Source organism: Polypterus senegalus, chromosome 16 (genome assembly GCF_016835505.1).
Source record: "Polypterus senegalus isolate Bchr_013 chromosome 16, ASM1683550v1, whole genome shotgun sequence".
NCBI classification, from domain to species: Eukaryota; Metazoa; Chordata; class Cladistia; order Polypteriformes; family Polypteridae; genus Polypterus; species Polypterus senegalus.
In genome coordinates, this window is record NC_053169.1 from 94,701,022 (window position 1) to 94,724,249 (window position 23,228).

The 23,228-nt window shown below is 44.2% G+C and overlaps 1 protein-coding gene across 2 annotated transcripts; it reads left to right on the forward strand.

Moving 5' to 3' along the window:
* Nucleotides 1–6,541: 6,541 nt before the first annotated feature.
* cited2 (Cbp/p300-interacting transactivator, with Glu/Asp-rich carboxy-terminal domain, 2) lies at nucleotides 6,542–8,306 on the forward strand. Of its 2 annotated transcripts, none has more exons than XM_039738165.1 (2): nucleotides 6,542–6,872; nucleotides 7,408–8,306. In XM_039738165.1, the coding sequence occupies exon 2, from the start codon at nucleotides 7,421–7,423 to the stop codon at nucleotides 8,135–8,137; it is 717 nt and encodes a 238-aa protein (XP_039594099.1). In that variant the 5' UTR covers nucleotides 6,542–6,872; nucleotides 7,408–7,420; the 3' UTR covers nucleotides 8,138–8,306. The 2 variants fall into 2 exon arrangements, with proteins under 2 accessions (XP_039594099.1, XP_039594098.1); XM_039738164.1 differs by having other exon boundaries at nucleotides 6,543–6,876.
* Nucleotides 8,307–23,228: the final 14,922 nt, after the last annotated feature.

Consider the following 23,228-nt stretch of genomic DNA (forward strand, 5'->3'; position numbering starts at 1 on the left):
TGTATCTGCAGTTCAATCGCACATCGACTGGCTAAATTAGCCAAATATGAATTCGTGCGGGCTACAGCTATGTAAATGAGCGGCCTCCTGCTCAGGGTCGGCACCTAATTATGCTTCCCAATGAATATCCACCCAATAATGACCCTATAAACCTACGCATATTCTTGAGCCCCTATCCCTGTACAGAGAAGTGAACTTGAAGAAGCTGAAATCCGATCACGCACCGACTGGCTAAATTAGACGAATGTGAATTAGTGCGGGCTTAGGCTATAGTAGCGTCCAGCTCGGAGTCGATACCTTGTGATGCTCCCCGGTGACCCTTATGACAACGACGACCCTAAACCCACGTATTTTTGACTCCGATCCCAGTATTGAGGTTATTTATTCCTTAAGAGCTGACCTAATCGACTGGTTACTCCAAATTAGCCTAATATAAAGTGTACACTTCGTTACGCGACGTAAAGGAGCTGCTTCCCGTTCAGCTTCAGCTCTACTGGTATTTCAGGAAGACCCACCAGACAATAACGACCATCTAAAACTATTGACCCCCGATCCCTATACAGAGGTTATTTGCTATGACTGCAGTTTGACCGCAAGTCCCAAATTCGTATTGGTCGGGACAACTGTCTATAATTAGCCGAAGCTATAGAGCGCGCGGTTTGGTACGCGGAGTACAGGAGTGGCGTCCTGCTCGGGATCAGTGCTTACAGATGTTTCCCAAAGAGCCTCCAGGCAACATCGACCCTATAAACGCATATATTCATGACTCCGATCCCTGATTTGTAATGCGTTTGCGGTTCACTGGCTACTCTAAATAAGCCTTTGGTGTGTTAAAGTACGGCGTCCCGCACAGGGTGGGTTTCTACTGGTATTCACAGACAACGACGATCCAATGATGACCCCCAATCCCTATATTGAGGCTGTATGATGCAGCTGCAGTTCGCACATCCCAAAGCCCTATTGGCAAAGGCGCCTGCAGCTGTAATTTGTCGAATATAAGATATACGATCTTACGCTATATGAAGGAGTGCATGGCGTCCCAGCCAGGGTGAGTTTCTACTGATATTTACTGATAAGCTTCCAGACAATGACAACCCAATGATTACCCCCGATCCCTATATAGAGGCTGTATGATGCAGCTGCAGTCTTTCCAAAGCTGAGTTGACCAAGTCGACTAATTAGCCGAATATGAGTTAGTATGAGCATAGCATTAGTGCGCTGTATGTAAAGGAATGGCGTCCCGCTCAGGCTGGGTTTCTACGGTTATTTACTGATGAGCCTCCAGAAAATGACAACCCAATGATGTTCCCCAGTCCTTATACAGAGTTTTTTTTTTTTTGATGCGCATTCCAAAGGTGAGTTGACCAGTCCGACTATCCACTCTAAATTAGACGAAATTAACAGCAAGTTAATTAGAATAGGCGCAACATTAGTGCGCTATATGTTAATGAATGGCGTCCCGGTCGGGGTGGGTTCTACTGATGACTCCCAATGAGTCTCAGGCACCTTTGGCCACAAACTGGATTGAGTGGTTTGACAAGGGACTGATGCTTCATCCCATCGCTTTCCAGCGTTAAGCAGTCGAAAAGTGAGTGCATTCTGAACTGAATCGCGTTTTGTTTAAAAATAGTTGCATCCTAATTACACACGCCGCGCCTTGAATGCAAACATTAGGGAAATGCGCTGTATACAAGTCATAAATTAGTTTGAACCTCCTGGTGTCATATTTGAACAAAGGGACCCGCACAGATCTCGCGATTTTTTATATATGCGAACTTTGCGCACGGCTAAGTAAATTCCAAACTTGCCACATTCGTTTCGTTTTCAGTTGTAGGGGCGTGAAATCAAGGGGGAGGAGCACCAAAGTTATAAAAGAAATAAACAATGGCACTTTTACAATTCCTCGCACTCCACGCGCGACCCTTAACCTGTTGGGAGGCAGCGCCGTCTAATTGGCCAACTATTAGCTGCGCAAGAAGTTGATGCCGTTTTTTGTACGCCAGACGCGATCGATCACACTTTATTGTATATTGTGCTTTTCATCGCGAGCAACGCTTTGTGAAAACTATAAAAAAAAAAAAGTTGTCATTCAGGGGCTAATTCGAGGATGTGTCAATTATTGATTCCTTCACTTCGCTTGTTCTGTTCTTCAAAAGGGCAGACGCCCTTAACAATGATTTTTATAACCCTCGTGTTTTTAGCGGTGCGGGGCTCGCAGATTTCCAGCGTGCCTTAATAAATTAACCCGATCGGCCCCTGTGATGACGCGTGAATGAACGCTGTGCCTGCGCGTCTGTTTATAAGTGTAATGGGCATCTCTCTTTCTCTCTCTCTCTTTCTCTAGGGAAGAGGTTTGTTTACAGTGCAGAGACGCCTCTCTCCTTGCTTTTCAGCTCCGATGCCAAAGCCACCCGAGTCAAACACAAACTCAGCAGCGCACGTATACAAGACGAGCGGCAACGTGCAAAACGTGGAGCGGAAAAAAAAAACTGACTGCTGCTTGTTTGCGCCAGTATACTGCAAAATCGTTGCGTGTGTGTGTGTTCGAGCGCACGTGTGTGTGTGTATGTGTGTGTGTGTCAGCCCACCGAAGGCAAGGGTGAGCATTGGCAGCTCAACAAACCCTCCCATTCCCCGCCCCCATTTCCCCTCTGTCTCTTTCTCTCTCTCTTCTTTTTAAAACCCCCACCCTTTGCAGAAGCACGTCCGCACCCTGCAGATTGCCAGTGTTTCTGTCTTTATTTGAAGCGCGTGCACATTCGCGCGCCACCGTGAAACTGGCAGAAAAGCGAAAAGTGCGTTCGTCGTATCAAAGTCCTGCCCTGACGTGCACGTGCTTCGGCAAGTCGCGTTGTGATGATTTGTTCCTGTTACGGCGGCGGACAGCACATGATGATGCGTCCTTCCATTTTTCCGGTGCTGTTACTAATTCGGTGATCACCCCCAATAGAAACGTTTAGTCGGTCAGTCAGTCATTATCTAACACAGGGTCACGGGAGCCAATACCAGCCAGCATATGGTGCAAGGCAGGAACAAATCCAGCCCACCACAGGGCATACACACACCCACACACCAGGGACAATTTAGGATCGCCAATGCACCTAACCTGCATGGGAGGAAACCAGAGCACCCGGAGGGAACCCACACGGAGAACATGCAAACTCCACGCAGGGAGGACCCAGGAAGTGAACCCGGGTCTCCTAACTGCGAGGTGGCACAGTGGCACAGTGGTAGTGGTGACTATTGTTATTATTTCATCCAGCCACCCATCCTTAGTCCATAACGGGTTGCCATGAGTAAATGAAATGCATAAATGCCAGTTTAGACTTGCCACTAAATTTTTCTGAGTAAGCCGACATGAGCACAGGGAAATCATGCATGTTCAACACAGAGCTGGCACTCCAGTTACAACTGGTGGGAAACTTATTGCACCTCATAATATTGTGGAGACCAGCCTCAACATAAACAGGCAGACACTGATGGTTCAAACACCAACACACGTTTATTTGACATATTTACAATATATACAGTGTACCACGCACAACCCGGGAGCCCCTGCACCACCCACTCTTTCTTTCTTGCCTTCCTTTACCGCCTCCACTCCTCTCCTCCAAGCTTCATCCTCTTCCACCTGACTCTGGCCACTGAGTGGTGGTTGCTGGCTCCTTTAATGGCCCACCCAGTAGTGCTCCAGGTGCTTGATCACCTGTTTCCGGTTGCACTCCCAGGTGGGACTGAAGATTAGTCCAGCTGGGCTCAGGGACCTGTGCCGCACCCCCTGGCGGCCACCCCAGACCCCAACAGGGCTGTGGAGGACTCTATCTCCCATGAAGCCCTGCGAGAGACTGAGGCACCACTCCAACCCAGGGGGGCAGACATCCAGCGTCCAGTGGGAGGTACTGGACCGTCCAGGGCTACTCCCCCTGAATACACAGCGATACATAATTAAAATTATATAATATATATAATTATACTGCGGTGGGCTGGCACCCTGCACGGGGTTTGTTTCCTGCCTTGTGCCCTGTGTTGGCTGGGATTGTCTCCAGCATTCCCCCGTGACCCTGTAGTTAGGATATAGTGGGTTCGATAATGGATGGATAGATGGATGGATGGATATAATTATAACAAATAGGGGGTCATTTAGCCAGGGTAACCCCCCTCCCCCCAAATATCATGTCAATGCCCTTCACCCACGCTGCCTGTTATTTGGTGGATTTTTAGGAGTTTACCACACCATAACCCCCCATTGTACATCACATGCCCCCCTCATTATTATGGTATTATGGTCTGGAGTCAGAATTGTATCATCATATGTTACTATCCATCGATCCATTTTCAGACACATGTCGTGGGCATGGCTGCAGGGAAGGTGGAGCCCACCATAGCAAAGCAGCAGCTGCAAGGTAGGAATAATCCCTGGACAGAGGCGCCAGTCCATCGACACAGAGACATACACACAATGCCAGTCCACCTAACCTGCATGTCTTGGAAAGTAAACGGGAGCATATCCACATGCACACAGGGAGAACATTCAGTCTCCACACCGGGAGTACCCAGGACATGAACCCTTGAACCCGGGTCTCTTCGGTTGCGAGGCAGCAGCATGTATGTCATTCATCAGTGTAATCCTTTGATCCCTCCATTTCCTAGCCTGCTTATCCTGAGGGCTGCAGGGAGGCTGGAGCCTATCCGAGCAAGAATAAGACTCAATGTAGGAACAATCCCTGGACAAGACGCCAGTCCATCACATGGTGAACACACACAAATACTCAACACCAATTCCACTACTGTTTATATCTTTTGAAGGTAACCAGCATTTAACCTCCTGAAACACCCCCACCCACCACCACCACACATACATACAGGGAAAACATGCAAACTCCATGCTGCAAGTATCTGGGTCTCTTCTTTGTGAGGACAACGGGACCACCATAACCTGTATGTTACTAGTCAGTATAGCCCTTCCAACCACTCATTTTCAAGCACAAGGGAAGCTGGAGCCTCTCTGAGCAAGCAATGGACTCCTGGGCAGAGTGCCAGTCCATTGTAGGGTGAGCACACTCTACACACAAACATACCACTCACCATTCACCTAAGCTGCAAGTCTTTGGAAAGTAACCAGAGCCCATACAATTGACACAGGGAGAATATGCAAACTCCATGCAGCCAGCAGCCAGCACCCGGGACTTGAAGCTCAGTGTCTTAGTTGTGAGGCAGCAGCTCTACCACTGCACCAGCGTGTATGGTACTAGTCCATATAATCCTTCCATCCATCCATTTACAAACCTGCATAACAGGAGCAGGGTCGCAGAAGCCTATTCCAGGGAGAGTACGTGGAGGGCATGCCAGTCCATTGCAGGGTGAAATGCACTCTTCATGTATACACCAGACAGCAATTCATCTAACCTGCATGTCTTTGTAAAGTCACTGGCGCACACCCCTTGGGGATTAATAAAGTATCTATCTATCTATCTATCTATCTATCTATCTATCTATCTATCTATCTATCTATCTATTATATAGTGCCTTTCAAATCTATCTATCTATCTATCTATCTATTATATAGTGCCTTTCAAATCTATCTATCTATCTATCACACACAACACAGGGAGAACATGCAAACTCCATGCAGCGAACACCCAGGACTTGGGAACCTCAGTGTCTTTGTTGAGAGGCAGCAGCTCTACCACCGTGCCAGTGTGTATTGTTCCAGTCAGTATAATCCATCCATTTTCAAAGGTGCTGGGGCAGGGTGCCAGTCCATTGCAGCGTGAATGCATTCTGCACTCAAACACCCGACGCCAATTCAACGTAACCTGCACACTAGGGCACACAGGGAGAACATGCAAACTGCACAAAGGGAACAGCAAGGACTTGAACCCCGGTAGCGCCACCTCGTACGTCCTTCCATTCTTCATCAGAGTTACGTCTCGCTGACTAAAACAGATGAGGTGCGGGTGCGGTATGTATAGAGGTGAAAGAAGTCATGAAGAAAAATCTCAAATATTGCAGCATTTAATCACGAATCACACCTGAACACAAAGATCATTTGAAAAATATAGTTTTGTTTTTTTCTTAGATTATGAACCGCGTTTCACATCTTAACGAATCTTCACGGTGAAATGATTGCACCGAACGGGACGGTATCGGCAGAAACTGAAGGATTGTTCACGAATAGCATACAACAAATGGAAACAAGTTTTAAAAAGAATATTTCAGCCTTTTGCGGTGACGGAATGCGCCCACCCCCGTTACCCTATCCGACCCCAACCCCCTTTTAACAATGGGTTTTTACATATTAAAATAAACAAAAAAATCACGCACCCCCTCCCCAATTCCACACCCCGTGATAAAGGTGCGCTCGATATCACGCCGGTGATCGATCTAAAATGCAAGTAGGGCAGCTGATCTGCAGATGCGACAGACGATCAGTTCCACTGCGCGCGCGATCCCGACTCCGCGTTTTGTCTTCTGTCCTCTGTTTCAAGGTTTCTCTTAAGCTCCTCCCCCCCACTATCCTATATCAGCAGTGGCCAAAGGGGCACTGAACACTTTTTTTTTATTTGTTGGCCAGGAAAGAGGTTGTAAGTGTTGCGGTTAAGAAGAAGGAGAAGGAGAAGAATTACAAGAGAGCGACGAATCATTCAACGAGGAGAAACCGAGAAGAAAAGGAGGGCGTCAGAGTGGAGTTTCTTTCTTTCTTTTTTTCCTGCAGCTGCTACTGCTGCTCCGGCTATACATCCCCCCTCGTTCTTCTTGCGATCTGGAATACAGTTTTCTTTTGTATCATCGGTGTCTGTCGACTTTTGGATCGTTGCACTTTAACGCCTTCGTTGTGCTGATTGTAGTGAAGCCCTTAGGAGGTCAGATAGGCAAGTAAGTCTCCGTTCTTTTATTATCCTCCACAATGCTGGCTATAACAAGAGAGCGCGCTGTACAGGGAAAGGCACAAAGTGAATTTTTATCAGGCAGCAACCGTGCACTGCGCTAAGTTTCTATATTGATCTTGTTATTATTTGTATTATTATTATTATCATTGGGAGTTGAGCTGGATATGCGCTGCAAAGTTGAATCGCAGACCACTTTCGAGTGCCATCTTCCAAGTTGGTTGGTGCTGCTGCACGGGTGCAGAAGGTCGCGGCCATGCCCGCGAGCACTAGCGCGTGCAAAGCATGAGGCGCACCATACTAGTGCCATCACTACTGATGTAATTGAATTTGCATCGTCCCGGGTGGGGTTGCCTGCGTGTTGTATATGTGTGTGTCTTGACAGTGTTATGAGAGAGAGTGACGTGTATGGGGGCGGGGGTCATGGTGCGTGTTCATGTGTGCCATGCTGCCGCAAGATGTTTCCCTTTAACATTGTTGCTGTTTTTTTTTTCCTTTTGTGTGTGTTTTTGCCATGTAGGTAGGGGAGGGGGATGGCAGACCGCATGATGGCAACGAACCACGGGCGCTTCCCCGATTCGGTCAACGGGCTCCAGCACCACCACCCAGCCCACAGGATGGCGATGGGGCAGTTCACGAATCCTCACCTTTCGCAGCAGCAGCAACAGCAGCAGCAGCAGCACGCCTACAACGGGTTAATGGGAGAGCATTTGCACTACGGAGGGGCCAATATGAACTCGAACGGCGGCATTCGGCACGGACTGGGACCCGGCGGGGTGAATATGAACGGGGGACACCCCGGCAACGTGCCCCCCAACGCAAGGTACAGTTCGCAGTACGTGGGGCCCGCCGTAAACAGCCAGGGCCAGCTGGCGGCCAGCATGCAGCTGCAGAAGCTCAACACCCAGTACTACACCCACATGCAGCACCCCGCGCACCATCACTACATGCCGGATTTGCACCCCGCGAGCCATCAGATGAACGGGACGCCGCAAGCTTACAGAGACTGCAACCCAAAGCACAGCGGCGCCTCCAGCCTGCCTTCCCCGGCGCACCATGTGCCTGCAGCAATGCTGCCCCCCAACGTCATAGACACGGATTTTATAGACGAAGAAGTCTTGATGTCGTTGGTGATCGAGATGGGACTGGACCGGATTAAGGAGCTCCCCGAACTGTGGCTCGGACAGAACGAGTTTGATTTCATGACAGACTTCGTTTGCAAACAGCAGCCCAGCAGAGTGAGCTGCTAATCGGCCGAGAATGGACTCCGTGGTGTGTTCTTTTATACGAGAGGCTCCTGACAACAAAAGAGACGCACATTCCTTTACAGTTTCAGTATCTCCTTTCACAACATGAAATCCTGTGTATCGAATGACACCGCCTTGGATTTAAAAACGAAAAAAAAAAAACAACAAAAAAGAGAGAGAGAAAAGTCTTCTGATTCCTCTTTATTTATTCAGCGCACCTCTAAAATTTAGAGGTTAGGATTATTCCCGTTCTTCTTCTTCAACTACTACTTCTTCTTTTCTGTAATGAAGATGTGTTTAACCCGTGACTCATCAGTCAGTTACTGCCAGGGATGCCAGCTTTCTGCATGCATCATGTGTGCAATTGACAAATTAAGACAAAAAAAGAGGGGGGGGGGTTCGACAGGAGACGGCCACTGGTACATCGTTTTGCCTTTCAACGTAATAAATATACTGTTTTAATGAGACATTGCAATGTTTGAGTCAGATGAATCTATATTTTTTATTTTCAGAGTGGATGCATTTGTAATAAAGGTGTTAATAATAAGATAACGACAAAAAAAAAATGATGCAGGTGGCCTGATGATGATGATGATGATGATGCTTTTTAGGGAAATAACTCTTGTAATTGTTTAGCCAGTCACTTCTTGTAAATGATATCCAGTAGCTATCGGAGATTTGTGCTGTTAAATTGTCTGTCTAATGGCCAAGTGAGATAGCCACCAGGTACAGTGAGATGCATTTCCCTAATTTCTCACCTCTTGTTTTATTCCAGGTGCCATCTTCTTCTTCGGTTTTTTTTTTATTTTTTTTATTTAATTCCCTATCAAGTTTAGGAACCAGCAGTGAAAGCCATACCCCAAGGGTAGCCATCTCCTTGTATGCATATATCAATATATGTGTAGAGATCGTTTTTGTTCCTGTTTTAGGCTTTAACACGTGTTTAAGCAGACCCCCATGTTGGTGGTGATGATGATGATGGTGGGGGTGCTTGAGCTGTCTTCAAACCCAACCTTCACTTTTATGTATTGACAATAAAAATGGCGTGGAATGTTGCTAAGTGAGTGGCAAACATTTCACTTTTCTTTTTTATTTCTTCCTGCCTTCTTCAGTTTTCAAAAGTTTTTAACCACTGTGCTGATTATAGTTTACGCAATACATGGCAATACTACTGTGTTGAGGCTTTCTAGGAAAGTTTGACAGTATTTTTGTACAATTTTTTAGAAGAAAATGTTAATTTATTATATTTTAATTTGCAAAACATAAATAAAAGCTATAAACTGTATATGGTAGAGGTGTGGCCATTTCTTTACCGACGGCTGTGCTGCTTCATTCTAAAGGCTGTCTGTTTTGCTCCGTCCCATGAATGACCTGTTCAATTTGTGTGCAGTTTTTATATAGCGCCCTTCACCGAGGGCGCCACTGTGACAAGCGCTCCACTAAAGTGCAAGTACAGAAGGAGTGCACAGAAATTCGACCCAGAAAACAAAGCAGAAGCTTAAGGGAGTGGTGGCCTTAAAGGAACACAACTTCTTTATGTTGTTTACCCCCCCGGTGACTGGAAAGGACGTAACAAAGTGTGTGACAGAATGGCACCCAAGGGTGACCGTCAGCAAACATTATCACTTACTTAGCGAGATGCAATTGGTGGCATTTCTGTTTGTTTTTCCAGTGGGAGTCCAAGCAGGTGAAGTGACTTGCTCAGGGTGACACAGTGACACTAGCGGGGTTTGAACCCACAGCCTTAAGCTTTTGAAGTTCATAGCCTCAAACGATGCACCACACTGACTGTCAATATGAAAAAAATGTCACGTTATCTCATGTCTAATAATTCACATGGCAGCTCATCCAGTTGAAGGCTTACAACGTGCGAAAGGCATGTGCTTCTGGTACAATACTGGTAAGCAAATACCTCCGGAAAATGAAAATCACGCACAAACAGAAAGATCCTTCACACTGTTCACTTTGGAGTTGAAAAACAGGACACTTGAGCAATGAATGAGGGGGAGAGGAGGTGTTCAATTTCAAAAGTGCAACTCCTTTCATTTTCCAGAGTTATTTAACTATATTTTAGAAAAAACACACCTGGATGACTTGAGGCCTGGCGTAGGCAACACGAGTAACGGAAGAGTTTTTCATGGAACTTCTTGGGTTCATTTACTGTTGATCGTCATTGGGCTCTGTTTTATCACAAACCCTGTTATCTTCCTCTTCCTTTAAAACATGAGATTCACTTATTTTTATCTATCTATTATATAGTGCCTTTCATTATCTATCTATCATCTATGATGTAATCCTACCAACTACGCTATCTATCTATCATGCCTGTGATATGTCAATTTTGTATTAATTTGTATTAATTTTATATTGCCTTTCCTCTATTATATAGTGTCTTTCATATCTATCTATCTATCTATCTATCTATCTATCTATCTATCTATTAATTTTATAGTGTCTTTTTCATATCTATCATATGTCTATTTTATATTAATTTGTATTATTTTATGGTGCCATTCTATTAATTATATGCTATCATATATATATATATATATATATAGTGCCTTTCACATCTATCTATGTCTCTTTTATATTAATTTGTATTTTATAGTGCTTTTCCTCTATTGATTATATTCTGTCTTTCACATCTATCTATTATATAGTGCCTTTCTTATCTATCTATCTTTCTATTATATGGTGTCTTTCATTTCTATCTATCTATGTCTAATCCTGTCAAACATGCTATCTGTCTATCTAGCTTATGTCTATTATGTATTCATTTGTATTATCTTACATTAATTACATGGGTCTGTCTGTCTGTCTATCTATTTTATAGTGCTTTTCATTTATCTATCTAATAAAAATCCAATACTGTTTCATTAATGGCACTTCACCTGGCTGTGTTGTTTCTCGTAGAGTTATTCTTAGACAAAGGTCCATTACTTTCTGTGAATTTTCTTTGCATATGAAGCTGGTTCTTTAAGCTTTAAGAAAATGCTAACAGATCAAGAAAACCTTATATCTTATTAAAATGGTCCATCTTTGTAGGTAGTAAATGTCCTCTTAAAATTGTGAAGCCATTGAAATCTCACAGCTCTCTTGTTGTCTTTTCATGGCCAGTTAGGGGTCTAAATAAATGAAGTGTCTTTTTGGGACCTACCTACATGTGGATGGTTCGTTTTGGAAACACAAATGGTTCCTTTATGGCGTTGCTTTGAAGAGCCACTCTGGCCTCTTTGTTTTTTAAGAATGTATTGTTACTAATGAACTAAGAAGTGGTGTTTTCTAATTAAAGTAGCAATCTCTCCAAGCTGTGGATGTTTGCTAATGGCGGGCAGGACTAGCGTGGGCCTAACCAACATTCTCCTTTCCACAGATCTTAGCAGTGATCTGAGAAACGAAAGCAACCGACAGTCGCTGACATAAATAGCGGAATGCAATGAAATTAAAAACCCGGGGCTGAGCTCAGTGGTTTTCCCTTCTTTTCAAAACGCCGCTGTGTAAAACTTTAAAGAACCACTGCGGTGCCAACCTGTTACTCCAAAATGAATGAATTAATTGCAAGAAGCAAAAAGTTTTTAAAAGTTTGGACATTTTAATAAAAAATAATACCAAAAATGTGAATTACGTGATGTAGTTGGTAGCGGTGGCCTCATGTTGTTGTGGAGAGAGGACATCGCCGAGTTTCTAATGTAGTGGGATGCCGCTTGGCGTGACTTCATGCCAGTCCATTCTGGAGTAACAGGTTTGATCTTCGTATTTACTAACTGTGGAGTTTTCTTTATTTTTTTGCTGCTTCCAAATGTTGTTGTCAACTTGACCTACATGATATGTAAAACAAGTCTTAAACCCGCTGCACTGCTCCTTGACTGTCACGTATGAACTCTGTACACGTCACAATAATGACTCTGTAAACTTTTATTCTCTAAACCGTTGCAGGAGAGTCAATGCCAGCTTGTCACTTTTAGATTTTGCCACATCAGCTCAAAATTTGCCCTCCTAAAGATAAACCTAAACGTTTCAGTTTTTGCATCGTCGTTCGGCCAGAAAACTGCGGATTGCATTATGTTATGGTTGCTTGACCCTAGTGGTCGCTCGCCTCCACACATTTGGATTCTATATCAGTTATAACAAGCGACTAATTCCCGACCGCGTCCCCCCATGTTGGTACTTTAACATAATGCGTTAAAACAAATTGGTCACTGATTATGTCTGCAAACACCTGCTCTTCTACTCCTCTACTTGTCAGGTCAGCTCAGTTAATGTTTGGATAGTTAAAGTCCCCCATGACTTTAAAATCCCCCTCTGAACTTAGCCTCATTAATGAGATGCACATACAGTTACTGTCCATACTGGGCGCTTATAGCGCCCTCCTAAAGTAAGGCTTTCATCCCTAAAGCTTCCTCGAATCCTGACGTCCTCACTAAGATGTGGCACCCCATTCAATTGAAGAAGAAGTGCATCTAAACTTTATTTGAATGCCAAACCCCCCTCTTTTATTTAAATCTTCCTAAAAAATGGAGAGCCATCTATGTTACACTCGCCCCCATCTCTGTGATTTAGCCAGGTTTCTGTTCTTGCTATAGTCTCATAATTCTGCTCAGCTGCATACAACACCGACTCTCTTGTTTTGTTTCCTGTCTACCCACGCTACCCGTTGAAGACCGGCGATGGGGTCATTTCAAAATATTTGCGAATCTCTTGTCCTATGTGTACCATCAGCTCCTTTCCTCCATATTCATGTGTGTCTGAATGTCTCTTCATTGGCGCTGCCCCTCTCAAGTGCGTTCCTGTCCGGTTTTCTACTTGACGTCTTTGAAGGTGACTCTTGGCGTGCACCTTTACTCACATCTCTTCACCAGCGCCCCATCTCTGAAGCTCGTTCCAGTTCTCAGATTCCATCATTATTTCCGGGTTCCTTCTGTCTAGTTTTATACTTTCCATCTTTGAAGGTGACTGTCAGCGTGCCTCCTACTCCTTTACTAACATCTCTCCACCAGTGCCCCTTTCTCGAGTGCATTCCTGTAAAGCTGGCTTCCCAGACTCTTAATTATTTTTGAGACACTTTTCTTGCCTCCTGTCTGGCTTTATAGTTTCCATCTTTGAAGGCGACTCTCTCAGTGTACCTCCCATTCCTCCACTGTCTTTTCACTGATGCTGCCTCTGTTCAATGTGTTCCTGTCCGATTTTATACATACTGTCTTTGAAGGTGACTCTCGACGTGCACCTTTACTCACATCTCTTCATCAGCGCCCCTTCTCTCGTTCCCATAAAGCCTGCATCTCAGATTCCATCATTATTTTTCGGGGTTCCTTTCTCACCATCTGTCCAGTTTTATACTTTCCATCTTTGAAGGTGACTGTCAGCGTTTCTCCTACTCCTTTACTAACATCTCTCCACCGGTGCCCCCTCTCTCGAGTGTATTCCTGTAAAGCTGGTTTCTCAGACTCTGTATTTTTTTTTTTGAGGCAGTTTTCTTGCCTCCTGTCCAGTTTTATACTTTCCATCTTTGAAGGTGACTCTCAGCGTGCCTCCTACTCCTTTACTAACATCCCTTTACCGATTCCCTCTCCCTTGAGAACCGTCCCCTAAAGCCTGCTTCTCAGACTTAGCCATTATTTTCAAGGTACCTTTCTTGCCCTCTGTGCAGTTTTATAGTTCCCATCTTTGAAGGTGACTCTCTCAGTGTGCCTCCTATGCCTCTACTAACATGTCTTCATTAGTGCTGCCTCTGTTGAATGTCTTTATGTCCAGTTTTATACTTGCCATCTTTGAAGGTGACTCTTGGCGTGCACCTTTACTCACATCTCTTCACCAGCGCCCCCTCTCTGAAGCTCATTCCAGTTCTCATATTCCATCATTATTTCTGGGGTTCTTTTCTCACCTCCTGTCCAGTTTTATACTTTCCATCTTTGAAGGTGACTGTCAGCGTGCATCCTACTCTTTTACTAACATCTCTCCACCAGTGCCCCTTTCTCGAGTGCATTCCCGTAAAGCTGACTTCTCAGACTCTGTTATTATTTTCGAGGCACTTTTCTTGCCTCCTGTCCAGTTTTATAGATTCCATCTTTGAAGGACTCTCTCAGTGTGCATTCTATGCCTCTACTAATATAATGTCTTCATTGGCGCTGTCTCCAATGAATGTGTTCCTGCCCGGCTTTCTACTGCACCTTTACTCACATCTCTTCACCAGTGCCCCCTCTCTTGTTCCCATAAAGCCCACTTCTCAGTCTCTGTCATTTTTTTCGAAATTCCTTTCTCACCTGTTGTCCTGTTTTATACTTTCCATCTTTGAAGATGACTCTCAGAATTCCTCCTACTCCTTTACTAACATCTCTCCACTGGTGTCCCTGTCTCGAGTGCATTCTCATAAAGCCTATTTCTCAGACTCTGTAATTATTTTCAAGGAACTTTTTTGCCTCCTGTCTAGTTTTATAGTTTCCCTCTTTGAAGTTGACTCTCAGCATGCCTACTACTCCTTTACTCACATGTCTTCACCAATGCCCTCTCTCTTGAGAACCTTCCCATAAAGCCTTACTTCTCAGACTTGGTCATTATTTTCACAGGACCTTTCTTGCCTTCTTGGTCATTATTTTCACAGGACCTTTCTTGCCTTCTGTCTGGTTTTATAGTTTCCATCTTTGAAGGACTCTCATTGTGCCTCCTATTCCTCTACTAACATCTTTTCATTAGTGCTGCCTCGGTTGAGTGTGTTCCTGTCCGTTTTTTTACTTACCGTCTTTGAAGGTGACTCTCGGTGTGCACCTTTACTAACATCTCTTCACCAGTGTCCTCTCAGGCTCGTTTCTATAAAGCCCACTTCTCAGTCTCTGTCATTATTTTCGAGATGCCTTTCTCACCTCCTGTCCAGTTTTATATTTTCCATCTTTGAAGGTGACTCTCGGCATGCCTCCTACTCCTTTAGTAATGTCTCTTCACCGGGGCCTTGGCTACCAAGAACCTTCCCGTGAAGCCTGCTTCTTAGACTGGGTCATTATTTTCGAGGCACTTTTCTTGCCTCCTATCCAGTTTTAAGGTGACTCTCTCAGTGTACCTCCTATGCCTCTACTAACGTCTTTTCACTGGTGCTGCCTCCATTGAGGGCATTCCTGTCCGGTTTTCTACTTACCGTCTTCGAAGGTGACTCTCGGCATGCCTCCTACTCCTTTAGTAATGTCTCTTCACCGGGGCCTTGGCTACCAAGAACCTTCCCGTGAAGCCTGCGTCTTAGACTGGGTCATTATTTTTACTGTACCTTTCTTGCCTCCTGTCCAGTTTTCTAGTTTCCTAGTTTCCATCTTTGGAGGTGACTCTCAGCATGCCTCCTACTCTTTTACAAACATCTCTCCACCGGTGCCCCTCTCTTGAGTGCATTCCCATAAAGTCAGCTTCTCAGACTCTGGAATTATTTTCGAGGCACCTTTCTTGCCTCCTGTCTGGTTTTCTACTTACCGTCCTTGAAGGTGACTCTCGGCGTGCCTCCTACACCATTAGTAATGTCTCTTCATGCTCCTTCAAAGGCTGCTTCTATAATTCTGTCATTATTCTCTCACCTCCGTGCCAGTTTTATACTCAGTGTGCTTTTGACTACACCATCACTTCATTTCAGGCCTGCAACACATTCCGAAAAACGTTGGTCTGGTAATCAAGTACGCACTTTGTCGTGTCGCCATTCCCTCTCACAGCACTTCAAAGACGTTTTGGCACTGACAGCACCAAGCGATGAAGTGTTTTCAGGTGTTATTTTGTCCCATTCTTCCTGCAAACCCATCTTAAGCTGTGTACAGTACAGGGTTGTCTTCGTCGCCTTTTTATGTTTCAAACTTCTCAGCACATTCTCTATTAGGGACACGTGAGGACTGCAGGCAGGCCAGTCCAGTACCTGGATCCTCTTCTTCCATAGCCATTCCTTTGTAATGTGTGCTAGGTAATTTTGCGCCAATAAGGCCAAGCTTATTAATGCGCCAACAGACTATTTGGTAGCTAACTTGTGTGCTGGGTTTTCCTCCTGTTATGATCTGCGCCCTCGGCAGACGCCTAATTTGTCTTAATGGCGGTGGCGACCCTGTGTGCGGAATGTGGCTTTGCATTGTCTTGTTGGAAAATGCGTGGACGGCCCTGGAAAAGATGTCATCTTGAAGGTAGCACATGTTGCTCTAAAATCTCAGTGCGTTTCTCTGCATCAATGCTGCCATCACAGAAGTAGAAATTATCTTGGCCAGGGGTGTTGACACATCCCCACACCATGACAGACCCTGCACTCTTTTGGACTTGTTGCTTGTAACAGTTTGGATGGTCCTTATCGTTGTTGGTCCAGACAAAGTATTCCGGATCTGGAACACCGATTTGTCTGACCACAATACACACGTTTGTTCCCACTGTGTGATGATCCGTCCCTGATACCTCTGAGCCCAGAAAAGTCAACGCCGCTTCTTCTCATGGTTAACACAAGGCTTTCATTTTGGCACAGTGAAATTTTAAGTGGTGTTTATGAATGTATCTCCGTATTGTAGTGCTTGACAAAGGTTTGACAAAGCTTGGCCATATGGTGAGATCAGCCATTGATGAGAGACGGATCTTGATGCTGGTTTTATTTACTGTTGTCCAGCGTTGGTCATCACTGGGCTCTGTTTTATCACAAACCTTGTCATGTTCCTCCTCCATTAAAACATGAGGTCATTTTTTTTAAATCTATCTATCATGCCTGTTATATGCATATTATGTATTCATTTGTTTTCATTTTATAGTGCCTTTCCTCTATTTATTAATTATATCTTGTCTTTCATTATCTATCTATCTATCTATCTTGTCCTGTCTACTACACTAAATTGAAATCTATTATATAGTGTCTTTCATATCTAACTATCCATCTATCTATCATACCTGTGATATGTCCATTATGTATTAATTTGTATTATTTTATAGTGCGTTTCCTCTATTTCTTAATTATATCTTGTCTTTCATTATCCATCTATCTATCTAATCCTGCCAACTTTGCTATCTATCTATCTATCTATCTATCTATCTATCTATCTATCCTGCCTACTACACTAAAATTAATATCTATCTGTCTTTTATATTGTGCCTTTTCTATCTATCTATCTATCTATCTATCTATCTATCTATCTATCTATCTATCTATCTATCTATCATACCTCTGATATTTTTATTATGTATTAATTTGTATTAATTTTATACTGCCTTTCCTCTATTTATTAATTATATCTTGTCTTTCATTATCTATCTATCTATCTATCTATCTATCTATCTATCTATCTATCTATCTATCTATCTATCTATCTACCATGCCTATGATATGTCTATTATGTATTAATTTGCTCTATTTTTATAGTGCCGTTCCTCTGTTTATTAATTATATCTTGTCTTTCATTATCTCTCTATCTATCTATCTTGTCCTGCCTACTACACTAAATTAACGAATGAAATGAAGCTGATCAGACAAAATACGACATATCTTGGGTCCATACTCACTACAACAAAATAAAAGTCAAAGTAAATTCAAGAATCACTGATTTTTATTTTATTTATTTTATTTTTATTTTTTTTTTGCATTTTTTTGCATTTTTCCATACCATCCCAACTTTTTCTGATTTGGGGTTGTAGTTAAATTCTCCCGATTAGCACCCTCGCCAGTTATTCTTACCAACTGTAGATGGTAATCACAATCACAAAGTGTTAGTCAAAATGTAGAAAACAAAAGGCCAGGAATTTGTCTGCTGGGTGATCTCCATTACAAGAAGAAGGTTGCGATTTTTAGAAAGTGGGTGTTGTCGTTCAGGAAGCTGACTCATTCCCAGCCCCCAATCTGTGGAATCATTTACAGAGGCTGGAAATTCAAATGCTTTACAGTGTTGAATAAGGAGATGCTTCTGATGGCAGAACTAGGAGAACAGGGTTACGAATCATGAAAACAGAGCCCCCCCCCCACTGCTGTTACGCACACCGGTATCAGTAAACAAGTCACTCTTTGTTTTTTTTTGGTTTTTTTTGCTGAGAAGTATCGCAAATGTCTGCAGGCACAAAACATTTTCCAACTAGAATGCCTTTATTGGTGCTCTTTCTTTCTAGTATTCCGGCGGGCAAGGCACAGTGGGGGGAAAGGACTAGCAAAACAAGGTGACCTTTTGATTGTGGAAAGTGCCTAATATGTCGTGTTTTATTGAAAATGAGGTCTTGTGAGAAAGCCTTGTGAAACTGAAGATGGGTACACAAGAGGAAAAGGCTCAGCTTGCCTCGTTCTGCTAGTGAAAACTCTAAGTCAGAGTGCTTATAAAGAAAGGCCTATGTGTCCGAGAGAGAAGAGTAGAGTCACCTCAAAATGTTGGGGCACCAGCCGGCTGACCCCTGTTTAATAACTGAAATGAATAACAAATTGAAGTAGATGGCTATGCAGCCCAATGAAGTAGCATCTCCAAGGAACTTCTAAGATACTCCATCCATGTCGAATTATAGGGTCCAAAGTCAGACACCATCCACTCGGACCGTCCGGTTTTAGAGAGACAAGACCGGAAGGAGAAAGGCCAACTCTGGGAGCTGTGGCCTGGGTTTTCCGTCCTCATTGAACGGGTCCTCGAAGCCATGTGTGGAAAAGGAGAGAATGTTAGCGTGAGTGCCCCCTCTTCACGCCTGAGTGGCATCGCTTACCCCGGTAGAGCCAGGAAGGTGATCCTCACGCACACATGCATGACACCACTACATTAAATTCAGTTTAGGATAACAGAAGATTTACTGCTTTGCCGTGAATGCCTCCCTCTTTCCTGTTCATCAGTACTTTTGGAACCTGCATTTATAGCATTAGGTGTGAAGGAGGAAACGACCCTGGATAGGAAGCCAGTCCACTGCAGGATTCACTCAAACACAATGAGTGCATTTACATGCGCTTTAATAATCCGGTTATTCACAGAAACCTGGTTTTCCAAAACCCTTATTCAGATTAGAGAAATCTGGTTACTAGGCCCTGAGAAACTCGATTAACAGAGGTAGATTTCTCCAGGAATAATTCGATTACGTGGCTGTGTAAACCCTTAACCAGGTTACTGTCAAGGATGTTGTAGTCTGTTCATGTCCACTGTACTCTGCATTTGCTTTCAGAAGTGCCCAGAAAATATATTCCCGGAGGCAAATGTTCGAACAATTGCAATATTCCTTCTCCTGGCTGAAATAATCGGTCTCGATATTTCAGAAATTACTAAATTTATGTGGATGAGCTGAACGTAGCGTGCAAAACTCAAAGCAGTATGGTAACATGTTAAAAAGTAACTTGTATTACATAGTCCGATTACCTTTTAACGTAAAGAGTAACCTAACACGATACTTCTCTTACGAAAGTAAAACCATCTGCGATTTTATTATCCCAGCAACACTGAGTGTAACACGTATCTGCATCCCGGTCCTTTGCAGGGCTCAATCACACAGCCAAGCAGAAAAGAGTCTGCAGTGTGCAATCCGGTAACAGGAACCAATAAATAAAGCGTCAAATTAACTAAACGTATTTATAAAACATAAGACCATCAGCACAGGCGTCATGCTGATTTTCTGATTCACTGTGGCTGATGATGACGTTTAACTCTTACTAGGGGCTTCGCTCTCTGCTCACTTCGCTCGCCAACCCACCCGGCCTGCGCTACACACCAGCCACTCGCGTATGTGGATTTCACTTTCACCAAACAACAAATCTTTTAATTCTCATGGATACTCCTGTTCATTGGGAAGAAACACTACTTTTCCCTGATGACAACACGAATTACATGATCTACAAGTCTGCAACTTAAAGTTTAAATGCGAATAATATATTTGATCGCTTTTGTTGTTCCGTTATTTCGTAATAATTTCCATTTGTTTGCCCTAATGCAATCTTTACTCTCATTTTTTTGAGACTTTCGAATTTTCATACTTCCGTTACCTCTAACCTGCTCTGCATGTGTATCGCGGCAACGTTTTTGAATTCTTTACGATGTTCTACTTTTGTCTTCTGCTCTTTGTCTTTTATTTCCGGCCCCGGGTCTGTTTAAATCTATTGGCACAAAGATTCGTCTCGAGGGACGTCAAAGTATCTCTCTGAAAAAGTCTTGTCTCGTCCCAGGATTTTTTTTATTATTATAGAGAGATTTACACAGTTTAATGACATTGGAGCGTTTGCCAAAGGAGAATTCCAGACGATTACTTGCACGTGTAAACGTGGATTATTAAGAAACCAGGTTTCTGCCTAAACCGGGTTATTCACATTAACTTGATTATGTGTATGCATGTAAATGCACCGACTGAGTGTGTTTACATGTGATTTTATTCACAGAAACACATTTTTTAAAAATGCCATGTATGCCCTTATTCTGGTTTGAGAAACCGGGATATTGGTTACTGAAAAATTGGGTTAGTGTACGTAGATTTCTCCATGAGTAACCCGGATATGTGGCCATGTTAGTCCTGAATCGGGGTGCAGTTAAGAATTTCGTAGTCTGCGTACGTCTGTGGAGAACAATAAAGAAAAACAACAACTATTTACAATTCTCCTGTTGTTTCGGCACCAGGAGACTCCTTTGCTTTGTGGGTTTTACTCTTTCCGGAGTGCACTCCTCCTCCATCCTCCAGTTTTAAAGGTATGACAGTCCACTGGACCCTCACGTGTCGCAGCCTCTAAGTCCCGTGCGGCAGACTCACGAAAAACTGTTGTCCGAAATCCAACCACATGCGCAAACGAGCAAGTCCTTCCTTTCTGGAGTCCCGAATTTCCTTTCCAATTCCAGCCCCCATCATCCCTGTTCCGGCTTTAATTAAGGGTGGCAGATGGCACTCCTCTGTGCCCACCCCACACCACGGCCCTCTGAACTGCTCCTTTTGCTATGGATTGTGGGACACACTGCCTCATGGTGATTTGTCAGATCGGTACAATATAAAGAGAGAGAGGGAGAGAGAGATAAATGCTCACTGGGTGTCCTGTTTGCTCCCTGAAGAACATCATAGGGTGCAGAGACCATGACAGCGCAGTAGAGCTACTAACACTCACCCCAGGATTGCTTAGCAATGGCAGGCTGCATGCCACAGCTCACGGTCTGCTCCCAGTTTTCCACCACTGAAAAGGCTGACAACAAGGACATCTCCAAGACTTGGCTCAGGCAGGAAAACCCGCTAACCCCTCTGCAATTGTTAGCGTCAGTAAACACAAGGTAGTTTCAGGGAGATAACAAATTTTATTTCTAAAAAATCTAAACCTATGTCTATTGGTAGAGGAACCAGACATTTTAGACACTGTACGAAGAGGCAGGGCAGAGCTAAACGCTTCGGGTGCCATCCGGGAAAAACCCTGTTTAAGATGAGAAAATTAACAAAAAATATTGATTTCAGTGCACTGTTTGGAAGATACAGTGTTCCTCTCTGGAGCGACTAGTTATCAGGGTCTGTCTTCGGTCAGTTGGGTCAGGTCGGGGAGTATGCTTGCCGCACCGACCGCACGACAAAACAGCTCAGGATCCCAGGTGGAATCCCCTCAGGCAGACATGCAGTTCAGTCTCACCCTCCAGAAATGACCATCTATCAGCCAGAGCCAGGTGTTACGTATGCAGCCCCTTGGCCTAGTCCTGCCACTCGGATCCTCAACAATGAGTATCCTGTGAGCCTAATCAACCTTGGCCACCATCAAAACGATACACCAAATTTCCAGAAGCATTCTGCCTTTATACAGGGCAGAGGAAGTGGGGCCTCCTTTACTTCAGTGCCCTTGAAAAAAGGTGACAGGATTGTTAGTGACAGCGCCCCCTCTCATCCTGGGGGTGGTACTACTTGGTGACCATCTAGCGTGCATGCATGACAGCATATTACTAGAAAATGTAAAGGTAATTTTTGGGATCAGCAGTCTAAAATGTCTAAATCCATAAGATACACCCAAACATGTTAAAAGCAGAATCATGGTTGCCCAGTGTACTTGTGTAACAGTGTAACCTCGCCTCGACCTCTACAGCCAGGATGTCCACCTCACACTCAGTGACATTTTTTTTTCTGTCTTTTCACTCTGCTTTACGTGAACTTGGAAGGTGGCCCACTGTCTCACATGCGTCACAACGTATTTAAGGAAGATTTAAAGATAAGCAGTCCAAAATCCATAAACTACACCCAAACGTGTTAAAAGCTAAATCGTGGCTTTTCCAGTGTAATTGGAGCCTCGCTTTGACCTCTCTGCCCAGGACGTCCATCTCTCACTCAATGAAATTTGTTTTCGTCTTTTCAATCTGCTTTTATTGTTTTTGTCCTTGAGAAATCGAAATAGCTTTAATGTGCGAGTTTACACTTATCGATATTCATTAGAGGTGGTTCATCGACTTTATGTGGACAATTAGTGTTAGGTGGTTGGAAGAAGGATTTCCTCACTGTGATTTATAAAGGTGAACGTGCGCATGCAGTGTTTTGTAAATTAGGGAAGTTTGTGTAAATTTGGAAGTATGCGGCAGGGCCAACAGCACATCACAGACTACAGGACCACCACCAGCACAATCAGCTCCACAGACAGTCTGCCGGATGATCTCAACATTTTCTACACCCGCTTTGAGAAGTCCAGCAACAACACAGAGTGGGGGCACACACACCTGAAAGACCACCCCCTCTACAGGTCAGGTACACAAAGCACTAAGGAAGATCAACCCCCGTAAAGCAGCAGGACCAGACAACATCCCTGGGCGGGCTGTCAGAGCATGTGCCAACGAGCTGGCTGATGTTCTCTCCTCCATCTTCAACTGTCCTGCTTCGAGACTATGATCATCACCCCCCTTGCTAAAAAAGCCCACCCACCTGCCTGAATGATTACAGGCCGGTAGCACTCACTCCAATCATCATGATGTGTTTTGAGAGAGTGGTGCTGGCCCACATTCAGAGCAGTATACCAGACACTCTGGACCCCCTGCAGTATGCCTACCGGCCCAACAGGTCCACCTCAGATGCCATCGCGGCAGCACTACATTATTCCCTTTCCCATCTGAAGAACAAAGACTCCCACATCAGGATGTTCTTTGTTGACTACAGCTCCACCTTTAACACGGTTATCCCCCATAAAATCACCCATAAACTGTCTGCACTTAGTCTGCACCCC